We start from the raw sequence: 17375 nt of genomic DNA, 5'->3' as shown, positions 1-17375 counted from the left end.
AACTGCATCCAAGAGTATTAAAAGAACTGGCAGATGTGATCTCAGAACCACTGGCAGTCATCTTTGAGAATTCCTGGAGAGCAGGCGAAGTCCCGGCAGACTGGAGGAGGGCAAATGTTGTCCCTATTTTCAAAAAGGGGAAAAGAGAGGACCCAAATAATTACCGCCCAGTCAGTCTGACATCAATACCAGGGAAGATTCTGGAGCAGATCATTAAGCAAACAGTCTGTGAGCACCTAGAAAGGAATACTGTGATCACCAATAGTCAGCATGGATTTCTGAAAAATAAGTCATATCAGACTAACCTGATCTCATTTTTTGACAAAATTACAAGCCTGGTAGATGAAGGGAACGCAGTGGATGTAGCCTACCTTGATTTCAACAAGGCATTTGACAAGGTGCCCCATGATATTCTTGTAAAGAAGCTGGTAAAATGTGGACTTGCCTATGCTACCACTCGGTGGAATTGTAACTGGCTGACTGACCGAACCCAAAGGGTGCTCATCAATGGTTCCTCTTCATCCTGGAGAAGAGTGACTAGTGGGGTGCCACAGGGTTCTGTCTTGGGCCCGGTCTTATTCAACATCTTTATCAACGACTTGGATGATGGACTCAAGGGCATCCTGATCAAATTTGCAGATGACACCAAACTGGGAGGGGTGGCTAACACCCAGAGGACAGGATCACACTTCAAAACGACCTTGACAGATTAGAGAACTGGGCCAAAACAAACAAGATGAATTTTAACAGGGAGAAATGTAAAGTATTGCACTTGGGCAAAAAAAATGAGAGGCACAAATACAAGATGGGTGACACCTGGCTTGAGAGCAGTACATGTGAAAAGGATCTAGGAGTCTTGGTTGACCACAAACTTGACATGAGCCAACAGTGTGACGCGGCAGCTTAAAAAGCCAATGCAATTCTGGGCTGCATCAATAGGAGTATAGCATCTAGATCAAGGGAAGTAATAGTGCCACTGTATTCTGCTCTGGTCAGACCTCACCTGGAGTACTGTGTCCAGTTCTGGGCACCACAGTTCAAGAAGGACACTGACAAACTGGAACGTGTCCAGAGGAGGGCAACCAAAATGGTCAAAGGCCTGGAAACAATGCCTTATGAGGAACGGCTAAGGGAGCTGGGCATGTTTAGCCTGGAGAAGAGGAGGTTAAGGGGTGATATGATAGCCATGTTCAAATATATAAAAGGATGTCACATAGAGGAGGGAGAAAGGTTGTTTTCTGCTGCTCCAGAGAAGCGGACACGGTGCAATGGATCCAAACTACAAGAAAGAAGATTCCACCTAAACATTAGGAAGAACTTCCTGACAGTAAGAGCTGTTTGACAGTGGAATTTGCTGCCAAGGAGTGTGGTGGAGTCTCCTTCTTTGGAGGTCTTTAAGCAGAGGCTTGACAACCATATGTCAGGAGTGCTCTGATGGTGTTTCCTGCTTGGCAGGGGGTTGGACTCGATGGCCCTTGTGGTCTCTTCCAACTCTTCTATGATTCTATGATTCTATGAAAATACACAGACCACCTCTCTCATACCTGCGTGCCCCATACGAAACCTGACAGTGGCAAGCCGTGGATTACAGAATAATTAGAAGGGTCCCTGAAAGTAATCTAGTCTAACTACTTGCTTAATGAATAAAATCTAAAACTGGATCATCCCCAGCAGATAGCTGTTGTAGCCTCTTGAAGACTTTCAGTGAAGGAGAGCCTGCCCACCCCCTCAATGGTAATTGGTTCCACTGATGAACTGCTCTTACTGTTTATAAGTGTCTCCTAATGTTCCATCAAAATCTACCATCCTGTCACTTAAGCTAATTAAATCTATTTCTAACCTGTGGGGCAGCAGATGAGGCTGATGGCGTGGATCATAAGGCTCAAGAAAGCTAATATGGGAAATGTGAAAACAAATGCTTACTGATTGCAGTAAGTATGTCCCCATTTTGCATTTAGTATGTTAATCTTAGAAGACTCGAGATTACCAATCTCTGTCACTCCAGTGCAGGACCTCACCTGGAGTACTGTGTCCAGTTCTGGGCACCACAGTTCAAGAAGGACACTGACAAACTGGAACGTGTCCAGAGGAGGGCAACCAAAATGGTCAAAGGCCTGGAAACGATGCCTTATGAGGAACGGCTAAGGGAGCTGGGCATGTTTAGCCTGGAGAAGAGGAGGTTAAAGGGTGATATGATAGCCATGTTCAAATATATAAAAGGATGTCACATAGAGGAGGGAGAAAGGTTGTTTTCTGCTGCTCCAGAGAAGCGAACACGAGCAATGGATCCAAACTACAAGAAAGAAGATTCCACCTAAACATTAGGAAGAACTTCCTGACAGTAAGAGCTGTTCGACAGTGGAATTTGCTGCCAAGGAGTTGTGGGAATGTTCTGGGGTGCAGGAGAGGATATATTGACTAATTATATCCTTATCCAACTTGTGCTAACAAGTTCCCAAAATATCAGCAGAGTTTATAGACACTCCCCTTTAAGTTCGCAACAGTAACGCTTGCACAGATTCGCTAGAACCTCTATAATAATTACTCTGGTAATTTCCCCTTTGTTCCCTCTTAAAATACAAGACACGACACAGTCTTTATAAAAGTATAAAAGAGTTTACTCACGTTCTGTTCACAATATGATCCCAGAAGGTAGGCAGGCTTAAAAAGGTTACATGCACTTAGAAACATGCACTTATAGGAAGATAGTACTGTCCTCTCTTGGCTGAGAGCCAAGAGGGCATCCTTAGATGTTTCCTCATCGAAGGAAGATGGCAGAGAGAGAGGCAAGAGGCAAGAGGGGCAAGAGAGAGAGAGTGGCTGCCTGCCCTGTGCTTTTATCATTACCTGCACAGGTGAGGCCACACCCACCTCTGGTCACATGCGGAGGAAGTCCGTCCCCAGGAAGTTTACCTGCTTGCTGGACAGACATCCCTCCCCATGTTCTAACATGTACACTCTAGGAATGTTGTCATTGACTGCTCCTGTGTTTACATCCCACATACCCCTTCTCAGGCAATACAACATACACAAAACATAAACAACTTTATTCAACCACCCAGAGTCCCAGCTTGACACGTAGATTCTGGAAACTCTCTCTTGGTAGGGGTTTCGTCAGGATGTCAGCAGTCATCTCTTGGGTGCTGCAGTAGGATAGTTCCACAAGTCCATCCTGGATCATCTGGCGTATGTAGTGGTATTTAACCCCAATGTGTTTTGTTCTGGCCAGGAACTTCTCACTCTGCGTCAGCTTCAGGCAACTTTGATTGTCCTCTAGCAAGCTGACAGGCCCTTTTCTCACCAACCCAAAGTCCTTTATGAGTTGATCAAGCCAGGCGATCTCTCTGCAGGCTTCTGTTGCTGCAACGTATTCTGATTCTGTGGAAGATAATGCTACACAGCTCTGTTTATAACTGCCCCATGAAACAGGTCCATCACCAAACATGAAAACATGACCACTTGTTGATTTATAATCAGCATTATCCCCAGCCCAATCCGCATCAGTATACCCAACCAACTTAGGGTCTCTGACGGCTGGTAACCTTAATTTACAATTCATGGTACCCTTCAAATATCGCACCACCCTCTTTACACCTGCCCAATCATGCTCAGTGGGAGAATTCACTTTTCTGCTAAGAATCCCCACAGCATTAGCTAAGTCAGGTCTACATGTGGTAACTAAATACAAAAGTTTACCAATCGCCGACCTGTAGTCATTGTTGTCTGGCAACTGCTTCGAATCCTGCTGATTCTTCAGGAAGTCAGTAGCCATCGGTGTAGCAACTGGATGTGCGTCTTGCATCTGCATGTGCTCAATCAGCTCGTGGATCTTCTGTCTTTGGCTGAGAAGAAATGAGCCGTCCTCTTCTCTTTCCACCTGGATCCCGAGGTAGTACTGGACATCTCCTAGCTCCTTGACCTCCACCTCTTTGCTAAGGTGTTTTACTATCTGTGTATAGTCTTTCTCACTTGCTGTGGCAATAATCAGGTCATCAACAAATGCTAAGATATATGAGAATTGTCCATTATTTGACTTACTGTACAAGCACTTGTCAGCGTCGCCTTGCTTGTACCCAAGTTGCGTCAGCATTTTATGCAACTTCTGGTTCCAGGCTCTAGCAGCCTGTTTAAGTCCATAAAGTCCTTTCTGCAGTTTGCACACTAAATGTGCCTCATGTGGTTTCACAAAACCTTTGGGCTGTTTCATATAGATTTCTTCAGAAATCTGCCCGTGTAGAAAAGCGGTAGCAATGTCTATGTGTTTCACTCTCATTTTCTTGGAGGCTGCAATGCTTAAAAGCATTCTTACGCTGCTGTACCTCACGGTTGGTGCAAAAACTTCATCATAGTCTTCACCAAAACGCTGTGAAAATCCCTGTGCTACAAGTCTAGCTTTGTAGCGCTGCACTTCTCCTTCTGACCCCTTCTTAACCTTGAAAACCCATTTACTGCCAATGGCCTTCTTACCGGGAGGCAGCTCAGTGAGTGTCCAGGTCTTGTTCTGATGCAGTGCATCCATCTCCTCCTGCGCGGCCTTCCTCCAGAGACTGGCTTCTGCAGCTGGCATCTCCTGTATCTCTTCCCAAGTGGAAGGTTCTTGTGGAAACGCCGACCCTGCAAAGTAGGACAACCGTAATGGTGGGACACCTTTGTTGGTTCTGGACGAGCGCCTGACCTCTGGTTCTGCGACCGCATCAGCTTCCTCATCCTCCTCCAACGCAGGCATGTCCCCATCTGAGTCCTCATCTTCGTCTCTGGTGCCGCCAGGGTTCTGGTCCTCTGCGTCTTCTGGTGCGTCGCCTGTAGGGGGCGCTGTAACACTCGAAGGCAGATTAGTACTTTGTGGGGTCTCAAAAGGGAAATATACAAGTTCTTGAGTCCTTTCTGACTCATCAGAAGAATCCACATCAGTGTTCTTAGTGTCTACTTTTCCATATTCATCAAAATAAACCGCATGGTATGCATTTGTCTTACCAGTTTGTAAGTCCATAATTCTATATCCTTTGCCTCCAGAGGCGTATCCCACCAGGATACCTGCTTTTGCCCTGGAGTCAAGCTTGTGTCTGTGTTCCTTGGGCACGTGGAAGTAACACGGACTTCCAAACACACGTATGTGCGACAGATTGGGAGCTTTCCCATGCCAAAGTTCAAATGGTGTGCGCTCTGCACCTTTAGTTGGCAGTCTATTCTGCAAATAGACCGATGTGTACACTCCTTCGGCCCACAGCTTCTGTGGCAAACATGCATCCTTTAGCATGCACCTTGTCATGTCCATAATGGACCTAAACTTTCTCTCAGCTATGGCATTCTGCTGTGGTGTGTAAGGAATTGTGGTTACATGTGCAATTCCTTCCTTGGCCAGGAGAGCCTGCATTTCATTTGAGCAGTACTCACCTCCATTGTCGCTCATTAGCACAGCTGGAGCTCTTTGGAATTTATTCTTGACCATGGCAATGTATTCCTGGAGCTTGTCCACTGTCTCACTCTTCTCTTTGAGGAAATACACAACACAAAATCTTGAAAAGTCATCCAGAAATATTAAAATATATCTATTCTTTCCCAGTGAGGGAACATTCATGGGTCCACATATGTCAGTGTGCACTATGTCAAGCACTTTGTTGCTTCTTTGTTCTGCACAACATGGAAATGAAGGTTTTACAGCCTTCTCAGTAATACAGCTTATGCACTTTGCTGGAGCTTTGTTGCTCTGCTTTACCTGCAAACCTCTTACAAGATCTCTTTTCTGTAGATCCAGAATGACGTTGGTGTCTCTATGTCCAAGCCTTCTGTGCCACAGGTCCAGATCTGCTTCATGCTTCTGGCTGGAATGTGCCACTTTTGCAGACTGGTTCTCTGAAAGATCAAGCTCATATACACCATTGATTAGCTTTGCTTGAGCAAACACTTTGCCATTTCTAGTCACTTTACATTCTCCATTTCCAAATGTGATCTGGAAACCTTTCTTGTCCAGTGTGGACACGCTGATTAAATTGCAGCTCAGCTCTGGTACATACAAAACTCTAGAGATTGTGTTCTCAATGCATTCATTGTTTATATTGCATTTCAGACTCATGGAACCTGCACCTTTTGCTTTAACAATGTTCCCATCTGCAATTTCAATTTCAGATCCTTCTTCATCATTTATCTCATTAAAATAGTCCTTTTTATATGAAAAATGCGAACTGGCACCTGAATCTAAAATCCATTTATTACGTCTATTTTCACGATTCTGGACAGTTAAATTCCTTTCTTGCAGTAGCCATGTGCATTCACATTTCCCCTTCTTTTCTCCTTTTGGCTGAAAGGGGTGGGGTTTCTTGGCTTTAGGAGCCCTGCAATTCTTTGCAATGTGTCCTTCTTTGTTACAATTGAAACAAATCACTTTCTTAGGCATCTCTTTGGACTTTGTAAATTGCCTAGATGCATAACTACTGTCTTTGCTTCTAGCATTTCTCACTGGAGATTCAGCTCTATCTCTGCATTCTTCTTTTAAATAACCAATCAAGTCTTTAAAAGTCAGACCTTGTCTATGATCCATCAAACTTACAAATGCGCTAAAGCGTGGTCCAAGTGATGATAACAAAAATGCTATCTTTGTATCTTCATCAAAAGCTTTGGGAGTCAAATCAATTCTCTGAATAATCTCAGTGAACTTGTTGATGTGCTCTGTGAATTCCTCTTTTGAATTCATCCTCACTCTGGTTAATTTACACACCAAGTTTCTGAAGCAGTTTATGCTAGATTCTCCATACACGCGCTCGATATCTCTTAAGATTTGAGATGCATCATCTGTACTATTTATTAATGATAGCTGCTCATCACGAAGTCCACTCAAAATTATGTGTCTAGCTTTGCTGTTCATGCGTTTCCAAGCACTTATCTTGGGTAAAGCTTCCTCAGACGATCCCGTAGGTTGAGGGTTTAAAGCTTCCAAAATGTGCTTATAATCTAAACATGCTATCAAGCGCTGCTTCCAGTGTATGAAATTGTGTTCATTCAGCACAGGCATTCCTAGCTTTGCATCACTATCAAAAGCTGCTCTAGCCATCTTAAAATCCAAAAATTTGAAAATTCTTCAAAATTTCAAAATTTCTCAAAATTTTAAAATCAAAATCTCAAAAATCTCAAAATTCAAAACAATTCTTCACTGCCTTGGGTCACTGTGAACTCTGAGGGAAGGGGGGGGGTGCTTAATCCCCACTGCACAATGGAACAAAGGACCATGTGCTTACCAGGAAGTTAACTCAGAAAAATACTACTCAACTCAAAATCACAATCCAACGCAATCCTTCAAAAATACGCAGAAATATGCAATACTGGGGCCAATAACCCTTTGTGGGAATGTTCTGGGGTGCAGGAGAGGATATATTGACTAATTATATCCTTATCCAACTTGTGCTAACAAGTTCCCAAAATATCAGCAGAGTTTATAGACACTCCCCTTTAAGTTCGCAACAGTAACGCTTGCACAGATTCGCTAGAACCTCTATAATAATTACTCTGGTAATTTCCCCTTTGTTCCCTCTTAAAATACAAGACACGACACAGTCTTTATAAAAGTATAAAAGAGTTTACTCACGTTCTGTTCACAATATGATCCCAGAAGGTAGGCAGGCTTAAAAAGGTTACATGCACTTAGAAACATGCACTTATAGGAAGATAGTACTGTCCTCTCTTGGCTGAGAGCCAAGAGGGCATCCTTAGATGTTTCCTCATCAAAGGAAGATGGCAGAGAGAGAGGCAAGAGGCAAGAGGGGCAAGAGAGAGAGAGTGGCTGCCTGCCCTGTGCTTTTATCATTACCTGCACAGGTGAGGCCACACCCACCTCTGGTCACATGCGGAGGAAGTCCGTCCCCAGGAAGTTTACCTGCTTGCTGGACAGACATCCCTCCCCATGTTCTAACATGTACACTCTAGGAATGTTGTCATTGACTGCTCCTGTGTTTACATCCCACAGGAGTGTGGTGGAGTCTCCTTCTTTGGAGGTCTTTAAGCAGAGGCTTGACAATCATATGTCAGGAGTGCTCTGATGGTATTTCCTGCTTGGCAGGGGGTTGGACTTGATGGCCCTTGTGGTCTCTTCCAACTCTATGATTCTAGGGTTCTAGGACTGAAGGTAAATCATTTCATTCCTGATTTTTGCTGCAAATATTCTCATTGCAGTTAGCAAACTGAAAATCAATTCAAACTCATATTTTGTTCTTGAGTCCTTCACAGTATGCTCAATTTCAGAGACTCTGGCAAAGTATGGTTTGTGCAAAACACATAACATACAAACCATGGCTAAATACTAAAAAGGCAAATGCTGGCTAAGAGCTGCCTGAATTGCTTTCAGTTTTTACATCCTCAGCTTCATAAGTATACTATCTCTAGCAGCATCTGATGGTGGAGCAATAAGCATAATTGGATTTTGTTGATTCAGAAAGTTTCCTGATTCTGTGGTCTTGATTGCAAACCATAGTTCATCAGTCCAGGCATCAAGCTAAGTTTCCCTAACTGTGGTTTCACATGATGTCTGAATGGATTCCAAATATCATTGTATTTATTCATACACAATCTATGTCTAAAAGCTATCCATTCATTTATTGCAGGAGTTGTCATGTCTTCTATCCATTGCTCAAGGGGGGGGGTATGGTATTATCTTTCCGATGAATCACTTGGTCTTTTGGAAGAAGTTACAGTGCAGAGAGTCTATCTATGCTGACCCGCTGTCAAACCCCATATAGTTGGCATATGGTTTCAAATAATATTATCATCTGAGAATTGTAACTTTTAAAATTTAACATTCTCCTGCTCGGCATCTTAATGCAGAGGCTAAGCAGGCCTCTCTTGGAGAAGCTTCAGATTTCCTGCAGCAGACTAGATTGCTTACAAAGCCCCCTATATGCTTCCATTGCAAATGAAAGCAAAGCTTGAAGCCCATTTCTCAAAGAGGTAAGAGCAGCACCTTGCCTTTGATAATCACTTTGACAACTGTCCGTCATTCTTTACCATTAAGCCTCATTCCCTTCCTCTCTCAACTTTTCTCCAAAACTCCTGTCAGCTCACAGAGGCCTCACACAAGGAATCCTTGAGAGAGACAGTCATGTAAATTTAAGACCACCATTTTGTCTGTCGCTCTCCCTGTTTTGTTTTGGTTTTACATCGTGGGTCTTGCAGTAGCTATTGTAGGCTTCCAAGGGCATCCAGCCTGCAGCATGCTGATAAAAGGGTATGAATAAATAATTGCAATGTAATGAGGTAGCCGGTAGATGTTGTTTTAACATCATTCAGTTGGTAAAAGACCATTTGCTCCCTGCATTCTCCCTCTAAATCTTTTTTTTCAGTCTAGGCATTTCCCATCCTTGACGCAGGTCTGTTCACCCCTGTCTTCTTGCTGGTGCTCGTGATCTGATAACAAGATTCTCTTTATGATCAATACTTCTTCACTTGAGATTTTATTATCACGCTACCTTCAGGCTGCTCCTAGAATTGGTCCGTGTGCTCCAAATTGTGTTATTTCTTGCACTAATTCTTTTGAAGGCCACTGATCTCTAAATGGGGAGGAGGAGGAGAAACCCTTTTGGCCTGTGGAAGCCTGCAAATTATCAAATGTTTCCACCCTCCCCTTTGCATTAGCAGATGTTATGTTTGGCACATATTGATCCTTTCCCTTCCCTTCCTTTGCAGGAACATTTCACACCAGAATGCAAGTTCAAAGAGTCGGTTTTTGAAAACTACTATGTGACATACTCGTCCATGATCTACAGACAGCAGCAGTCAGGGAGAGGCTGGTACTTGGGTCTGAACAAAGAAGGGGAGATCATGAAAGGAAACCACGTCAAGAAAAACAAAGCGGCGGCACATTTCCTTCCCAAACCATTAAAAGGTAAAAAAATATCCAGGCATGCACAGAGGTCTGCAGGTGCATTGGAATGCCAGACTCCCCTGCATGCTTGACCAAAGTGAAGGCTTTTTTGACATTAGTTGAAAATGTGCAGGGAGGAAGTGTAGTTCAGTGGCAAGGCCCCCTCTTTGCATTTAGAAGGTCCCAGGTTCAATTCCTGGCACTTCCAGGTACGGCTGGGAAAGATTCTCTGTCTGAAACCCTGGATAGCTGCTGTCAGACAGTGTAAGGCATTGATGAACCAATAGTCTGATTCATTATAAGGCAGCTTCTTGTGTTCATATGGATAAGAGTTTCTACAGGGCTGAGATGAAGCTATTCTAAGTATAGAGAAGGGGGGAGGAATTCAAGTCAGTTAGCGTTTAAAGGCAAATCTTCCTAATCTGCACCTTCTGAAACAATACATGAGCTGAAACTCAGCCATCCTTCAAAATTTTCAGTTCTCCAAATTTTGCAGTACAGTGGTACCTCTAGTTACGAACTTAATTCATTCTGGAGGTCCGTTCTTCACCTGAAACTGTTCTTAACTAGAGGTGTGCTTTCGCTAATGGGGCCTCTTGTTGCCGCTGTGCCGCCAGCAAACGATTTTCATTCTCATCCTGGGGCAAAGTTCTCAGCTCGAGGTAACTCTTCCAGGTTAGCGGAAGCGTTTGTAACCTGAGGCGTTTGTAACTCGAGGTACCGCTGTACAGTTCTCCAGGTAATTAACATGTACAAAAAAATACATACACCGGGGTAAAGTTTGCACATAAATGCAAATGCATTAAATTGGGGGGGGGGTGCATTTTTAAAAGCAGTATGTTCAGATAAATTTGCAATGAAATGCTGGTAAATTTCCATAGAGGCTTTAAAAAGAATAATAATCTGAAACTGATCCGGAAATGTGGAGAACTGAACTTAAAATGCAGAGAGAGAGAGAGAGAGAGAGAGAGAGAGAGAGAGAGAGAGAGAGAGAGAGATGGATGGAAACAAACCACAACTGACAGATTTACCCATGCCTACATGGGTAGAGTTCCCTGGGGATAGGAGCTGATTGTTAAACCACTCTGAGAGTTGTAGCTCTTGGTGAGGGGTGTGGAGTATGAGTCTCTTACCAACTCTCAGCACTCTTAACAGACTATAGTGCCCGGGATCCTTTGAGAGAAGCCATGACTGTTTAAAATGCTAAGATGCAGCTTTAAATGCATAGTGCAGGTGTGACCTAAGTGAAGCACTTTTACTTGTGCATGGGAAGTTCCCTTCCCTCTCTTCATGTGCTTCCACAACATAGCCCCGCACCCCCAATATGCTCTGGGGTCTCTCCAATCCTCTGGAGCAGATCCCAGAGCAGAGAAATGCATGGGAAGAGAGGAAGGGAAAGTGGAATAAAAGAAGAAGACAGGAATAATGTGACACCGGCCCTTACATATATGAACTCTCTTACACCTTTCTTGTTTTTCTTCTCCTTCAGTGGCTATGTACAAAGAACCTTCCCTCCATGATCTTACAGAATTTTCACGGTCTGGCAGCGGGACCCCCACGAAAAGCAGAAGCGTCTCAGGAGTGCTAAACGGTGGGAAATCCATGAGCCAAAACGAATCGACGTAGCCAGGTTTAGGGAGCAACTGGAGAGACGCGTAAATGGAATCTTACCTCTGGAATCATAGATATAAGCACTTTCTTAGCTGCCTATCATCCAGCGAGGCAAGCCAACAAACTGGCATAGGTCACATTGTCTTATCAGCCATTTAGACCTTCTGGTTGTTCTAAAATGATTTTAAACAAATGATAATAGTAAAAAAGAGAGAGCCCAATAACATAGAATGTGCTTGTGCAATCACACAAGGATAGCCAGACAAAACATAACTTGCGGCATAAAGCCACAGAGAGGAAATGTCCCTCTTGCTCACTCACTCTTTAATCTCACCTGTGCTTGGGGGGGGGGGGCAGAATTAAGTAGCAGGAAAACATTTTTTGCAGCACTTAACTGCTGATTTGAATTTGCTGTCCAGCCAAGAGAGAAGTCCAATCAAAGACCACTTTTTTGCTCTTTAAGGGAAATTCTAATGCTTAATGTTTTATACATATATATATCTATAGCATTAGAAGGTAAACAAACAGGATATGTGAACTCTGTGGTTTTTTTTCTCAGCTTACCATTTTATATCTCTTAAGGCTTGATATTGATAACAAACCCAATGTATTCTTTTAATTTGGGATAGTGCAACTTTCTGATTCCTTAACTCCAATGGGTCTTCTTCAGCGCTGTGTCTTTTCAAGCAAAATAATGCTAATAGTAGTATAATATAAAAATAAAAAAAAATCAGGTTTGGAGCTGAGTGTCAGTGTCTCAGTCTCCAGAGAAGTGTTCTTGCGAAAAAAAAAAAAACTACACTGAGAGATATACATTTTTTAATAGATTTGTAGTATTCTGTTTAAAGTCCTTGTGCTGACCCTAGTCTGTAGGAACCAAAGTGTTAACGTTAACCCCCAGTCAGTGGAAGATAATGTTTTTGGGTTGTTGTTTTTCTAAAAAATAAAAAATAAAAATAGAGGGGATGAAAATATCCCCAATATGTAGAGTTTCTTTTTCTCCCCCTCCTCTCCCTCTGCTTTCTCTTAATTACATTTTATGTAACATATTTTAAAAAAACAAACTGTTGTCGTGGCTTCTTTTTTCTAAAGACAGAAACTGTGGAATTGAGGTGACTTAATTTTTATAAGGAAAATCAATATTGTTTGTAAAAAAAATAAAAATTCTTTCTTTCACTTACATGAAATTAGGGTAGAAGAGAAGCATCACGACAAACAACCCCTAAAGCATATCTACATGCTGTTGGGAAGGAGAACACTGCCCGGTGTCTTCTGCCCACAAAGAATAAAGCCAGCTTCAGGTGCTACCTTTAGGCTGATGTAATCATGTGTGGGGTGGCAAGCACACTGTCCCCACTGCTTTCCCATGCTATCATTCTTAACTCCTCCCAACTCATGGAACACAAACTTCTGCAACGAGGACCCTGTTGTATCTTTGGAGGCTCCCCATGCATTTTTGGAAGCCTGCAAAGCCATGGTTCTGAAATGCATATGGAGCATCCATGACTCCAAACAGGGCTGGATTAACCATTAAGGAAATTAAGCACGTGCTTCGGGCATCAAGGGAGGAGGGGGGCACCACAAAAGTTTTCCATTGCCTGATTTTTCATATTCATGGTCACAAATTACTCAGCTGAGCATTCATTTTCTCAGATGAAGTATATTAAAAAATCCCAACAGTTCGAACTGCTTTCAGATTGCTAGGTTGGCAGGAGCTGGGACAGAGCAATGGGCACTCACCCCTTCGTGGGGATTTGAACCGCCGAACTTCCGATCGGCAAGCCCAAGAGGCTCAGTGGTTTAAAGCACAGCACCACCCATGTCCCAGAAAAACTATACAACGAGGCAGGCTGGATGCCTTATCTCTACTAAGTGTAGAAGCAAACGCATTGTGTAAGATTAGTTCTGAGGGTTGCAACTAGAAAAAGTAGACCCCCCTCCCCCCAAAAATATATAAATAAAATACAAAAATGAAGCATGTAGGTTTTGGTTTCATTTCGTAACATACAATTTTATTTTAGGGTTTATAGTTGTTTATATTTTGAATTAGGAATATATGGGGGCACCAAAATCTTTTAAGTGCTTAGGGCCTCTAAAGGTCTGCATTTTAACTTGCATTTTAACCTGTATTTTAAATTGGTTTTTTTCCCTATTATGTTTTTACTGTAATTTTACTGGTGTTAGCCGCCCTGAGCCCGGTTCTGGCCGGGGGGGGGGGGAGGGTATAAATAAAATTTATTATTATTATTATTATTATTATTATTATTATTATTATTAATCAGGCCCTGTCTTCAAATGGCACCCTGTTGCAGAAGTTTACCTTCTTTGAGTTGGAGTGTGATAATATAAATAATGGGGTCGTGGGGTAGGGCTGACACACCTGTTCCTGCTGCTCCTACCATGTGCTCACATTAACCTGATTGTAACACCTGAAGGGGCTTAAAGTGCAAGGGGCTATCAGATAGATGTATTGTGGTCCTGCCATGGAAAGGAGCAAGCTCCTGGATAATATTTAAGGGGTTTTGCCTTGCATGAACTGCAGTCATAGTGGTGTGACAATGGCCTGGTGGGAGAAGGGAGGGATATGATGCATTCCTACAAGGAGCCCATCTGCCCCCTGATCTCTGCCCAAAGCAGAGTTTTGATTGTGCCCTCCTTTCCCCTTTTTTTAAAAAGCAAAAACCTATATATATTTAAAAAAAATTCATTAGGTTTCCATTTAGTTCCTCATATCCGTTGCATGGGAGAAAGTTGGAATATTGGCTTAAGAGTTGCATGACATGTTACGATTTCGTGCATTGCTCAACGTCAGCATCTGTTGCAGATTTGTACAAAGCTGACATGGATCGGTTCGAGCTGTTTCAGACTGCTTTGTACAAGGAGATGTTTATTATTTGTTGTATACAACCATGCACTGAATAAACTTATTTATATTAAGATGTACTTTCTAAAAAAAAACAACAGCTTGTGGATTTGTTCAGAAAACTGGATCATTTTGACTGGCTCGTCTGGAGGAATGGGAGGCATGCAAGACACCTCCTCAGAGGTTGTTCAGATTGGGAGTGAGTGAAATGAGAAAACTTAGAGAGTTAAAACTCAGGTCCCAATTCCCACTCATGTGTGACCAGCACTCTTTACTAGGACTGAAGTCACTTTGAACTGCATAGCAGTCTTCCCTGACCTGGTGCCCTCCAGGCATTTTGGATTTCATCTTCCATCACCTCTGACCATTGTCCCTGCTGTTTTGGGTGCTTAGGTCTGGACTGCTATAAGCTCAAACTGCATGGGAGGCTTGTGACCTGTTTTAATGATTAAAAAAAACCAACACTACAGGTGGGAATGATCAGTTGAAACTCCAAGAGGAAGGCGTGCTTAGCCCTTTCCCCACTCCAAATTGTCGCTCAATCTGTGCCCCCACCACCATGACCACCACAAGATTTTCACTGAGCATTTTCCTACATTTAAAGCCCCACGGAGGGTAGGGAACTGCTGCGACAAGGAGAGTTGGAGTACGGAAATCATTCAGCACTTTCCCAAGCACCCCTCTCTGATGGGATCCCTGCTCCCATTCCACAAAAGCAGCTTAGCTTCCAAATGAGATGCAGCCTTTGATTAAGTGAGTCAAAGAGTCCCTCGTAAGAAAGAGAAGTCGTGCGTCACATTTTTGGGGGCTGACAAAGATTAATCACCCCTCCTTTTTCTTTCTTTTTTAATTTCCTGCACTGCTCAAGACCAATCAATATCTCATTGTCAGCACAACCCAGTAAACCATTACAGGCCATCTCCGAGCCTCTATATTTCTTTCATCAAAGTGAGGCCATCCATGTATATCTTTGCAGATGGGATTCCACCACATTAGAAAAAAATCAGGACCAGTTTTCTAGGTGGTTTCTGGATATTAGGATATTCAGTGGTTGGAGATTTCTCCAGAATGGGACTCTAAAAAATATAGATATATGATTGGAAAGTAGAAGACGTGGCTGTAAGCTGGTTGAATGTTGGAGTGAACTAAATCTCTCTCTGCCTTTCTCTCTCTCCCTCCCTCTCTCTCTTTCTCTGTTTGCTGCCTGCCAGAAATACCTCCTTGTCTTAATTCATGTTATGTGATCATGATTTTAAATAATGTGGGAATGACCATAATTCAGTGGTAAAGCACCTGCTTTGCTTACACAAGATCCCAGGTTCAATCCCTGGTGGGGCTGGGAGGGACAACTGGAGATGGACCGATGGTTTTACATGGTTTAAAAGGGGGGCAGCTTCCTTCCTTTGTTTCTAATAAAGCATCCATGTAGCAGCAATGCTGACAATGTTTGCACAGAACAGGCTTATATCACTCCCCGCCCCCTACTTATTTGTATGCAGTTTTTGTTTGATGGGAACACACGGCTTAAGGATAGAGCACATCTGGAGAAAGAAGGACCAGATCAGAATGTTTTTGTCCTGACAAAGGACACAATGTCACCCCACCATCCCATGTTCAGAAGCTGAATGGAATGGCAGCTGAGTCTTGCTTCAATGCTGGCGACAGGGTCACATCCGCCACCGCACCTGAAGGAACATAGGAAGCTGCCTTATACTGAGTCACACTGATAATCTATTTAGTTCCGTATGGTCTACTCACTGAATGGCAGCAGCCCTCTAGCCCTTCTGGAGCTACTGTTAGGCATTGAACCTTGCTGCGGGGCCTAGGCCCATTTTATATTGACTTTCCAGAGGGAAATTCTGCTCGGTACTTCTGCTGGCTGGGGAATTCCCTTAACTATTGGGCAGCACTTGGGTTGCTGCTGCTGGGATGGCTGATAGGGTGAAGGTCCGCAGCTGTCACCCTGAGAAGGGTGAGCAAACCACTCTCTACCACTGAGTTACAGCCCTTCAAAACAGGCCTGCTCAAGACAGCAGAGGTCAGAGAATGTAGGAGATGCATTCTGTTTTCTTTGCATTCTAATGAGAAACTACCTGATTCACGCTTCTCAAGGCAAGGTACAAACCAAAACACAGCTCTCCTTCAAAACCCACAGTTCTCTGAACTTTGTATTGTGGTTCTTCAATGAAACAATGTGCAAGAAAAATGAATATATTATGGTGAAAGTTGACATACAAAAATACTGCCTATTAGGGGAAGTGCTCGCAAAAGAAAAAGTGCATTTTAGTTTCAAAACTGCATACAAAAATGTGTTTATAAGGGGTAATGGTTTTCATGGCGATTTTAAAAACAGACCAACACATACTGTTATGGAAATGTGAAGAACCGAAAAGGGGGAAATAAGAGACCAGGAGAAAGTGAAAGTGGCAGATTTGCCCATCCTTATGTGGCAGGCACAGCCCTGTGGTCCAACATTTTGATGCCAATTTTCAGCATCTGCTCCATCTTTCTGCCTCATGGTAGCGATGGCTCAGCTCTCGTTGACAGTGATGGGAAAGACATTTCTCTGATGCTCTGGGCAGCTGCTGCTAGATTGGAGTTAAATAGGTAGTCACACCTGGGGTAAAGCTGGTGCCTATGCTCCTAAGGGGTAGTTCACATTAATGGCATCTAGGCATGAAGGACATACAAGCCAATGAGAAGCCTGCTGGAGCAGGCCAATGGCTCATCTAAACCACCATCCTGTTCCCACAGTGGCCAATATCATGGGAAGTCCATAAGCAGGTCTTGAGTGCAGCAGCGTTATTCACACCTGGCATTCAGTCATACTGCCTCCAACAGTAGAGGCAGAACATGGCTTTCCATGGCCAGAATCTGACCTGAAGCTTCCAGTCAGGACCTAAACAGGCTAAAGGGCTCATCTCCAAAGATGGTGCTAAACTGCACATCTTACAGGGTTTGGCACACCGCGTTGATGCAGCAATTCAATATGGTTTAAGACTAATAACATCCTCCATTTCTGTACCACATATGCCCTCGGAACTCTCTTCCAGT

General features: G+C 43.3%; 1 protein-coding gene across 7 annotated transcripts in view; it reads left to right on the top strand.

Annotated features, from left to right (window-relative positions):
• FGF13 (fibroblast growth factor 13) overlaps positions 1–14401 on the top strand; it is a 240671-nt gene extending 226270 nt beyond the window's left edge. For all 7 annotated transcript variants that reach the window (XM_081848316.1, XM_081848317.1, XM_081848314.1 and 4 more), the window contains 2 exons: positions 9670–9868; positions 11337–14401. In XM_081848316.1, coding sequence (XP_081704442.1) covers positions 9670–9868; positions 11337–11473 — 336 coding nt within the window. In that variant the 3' untranslated portion in view covers positions 11474–14401. The remainder of the gene's footprint in view (positions 1–9669; positions 9869–11336) is intronic.
• Positions 14402–17375: the final 2974 nt, after the last annotated feature.

The sequence above is a fragment of the Podarcis erhardii genome (assembly GCF_964252035.2).
Source record: "Podarcis erhardii genome assembly, chromosome: Z".
In the NCBI taxonomy this organism is placed as follows: Eukaryota; Metazoa; Chordata; class Lepidosauria; order Squamata; family Lacertidae; genus Podarcis; species Podarcis erhardii.
The sequence above is the reverse complement of the archived record's forward strand: the minus strand, read 5'-3'. Positions and strand labels throughout refer to the sequence as shown.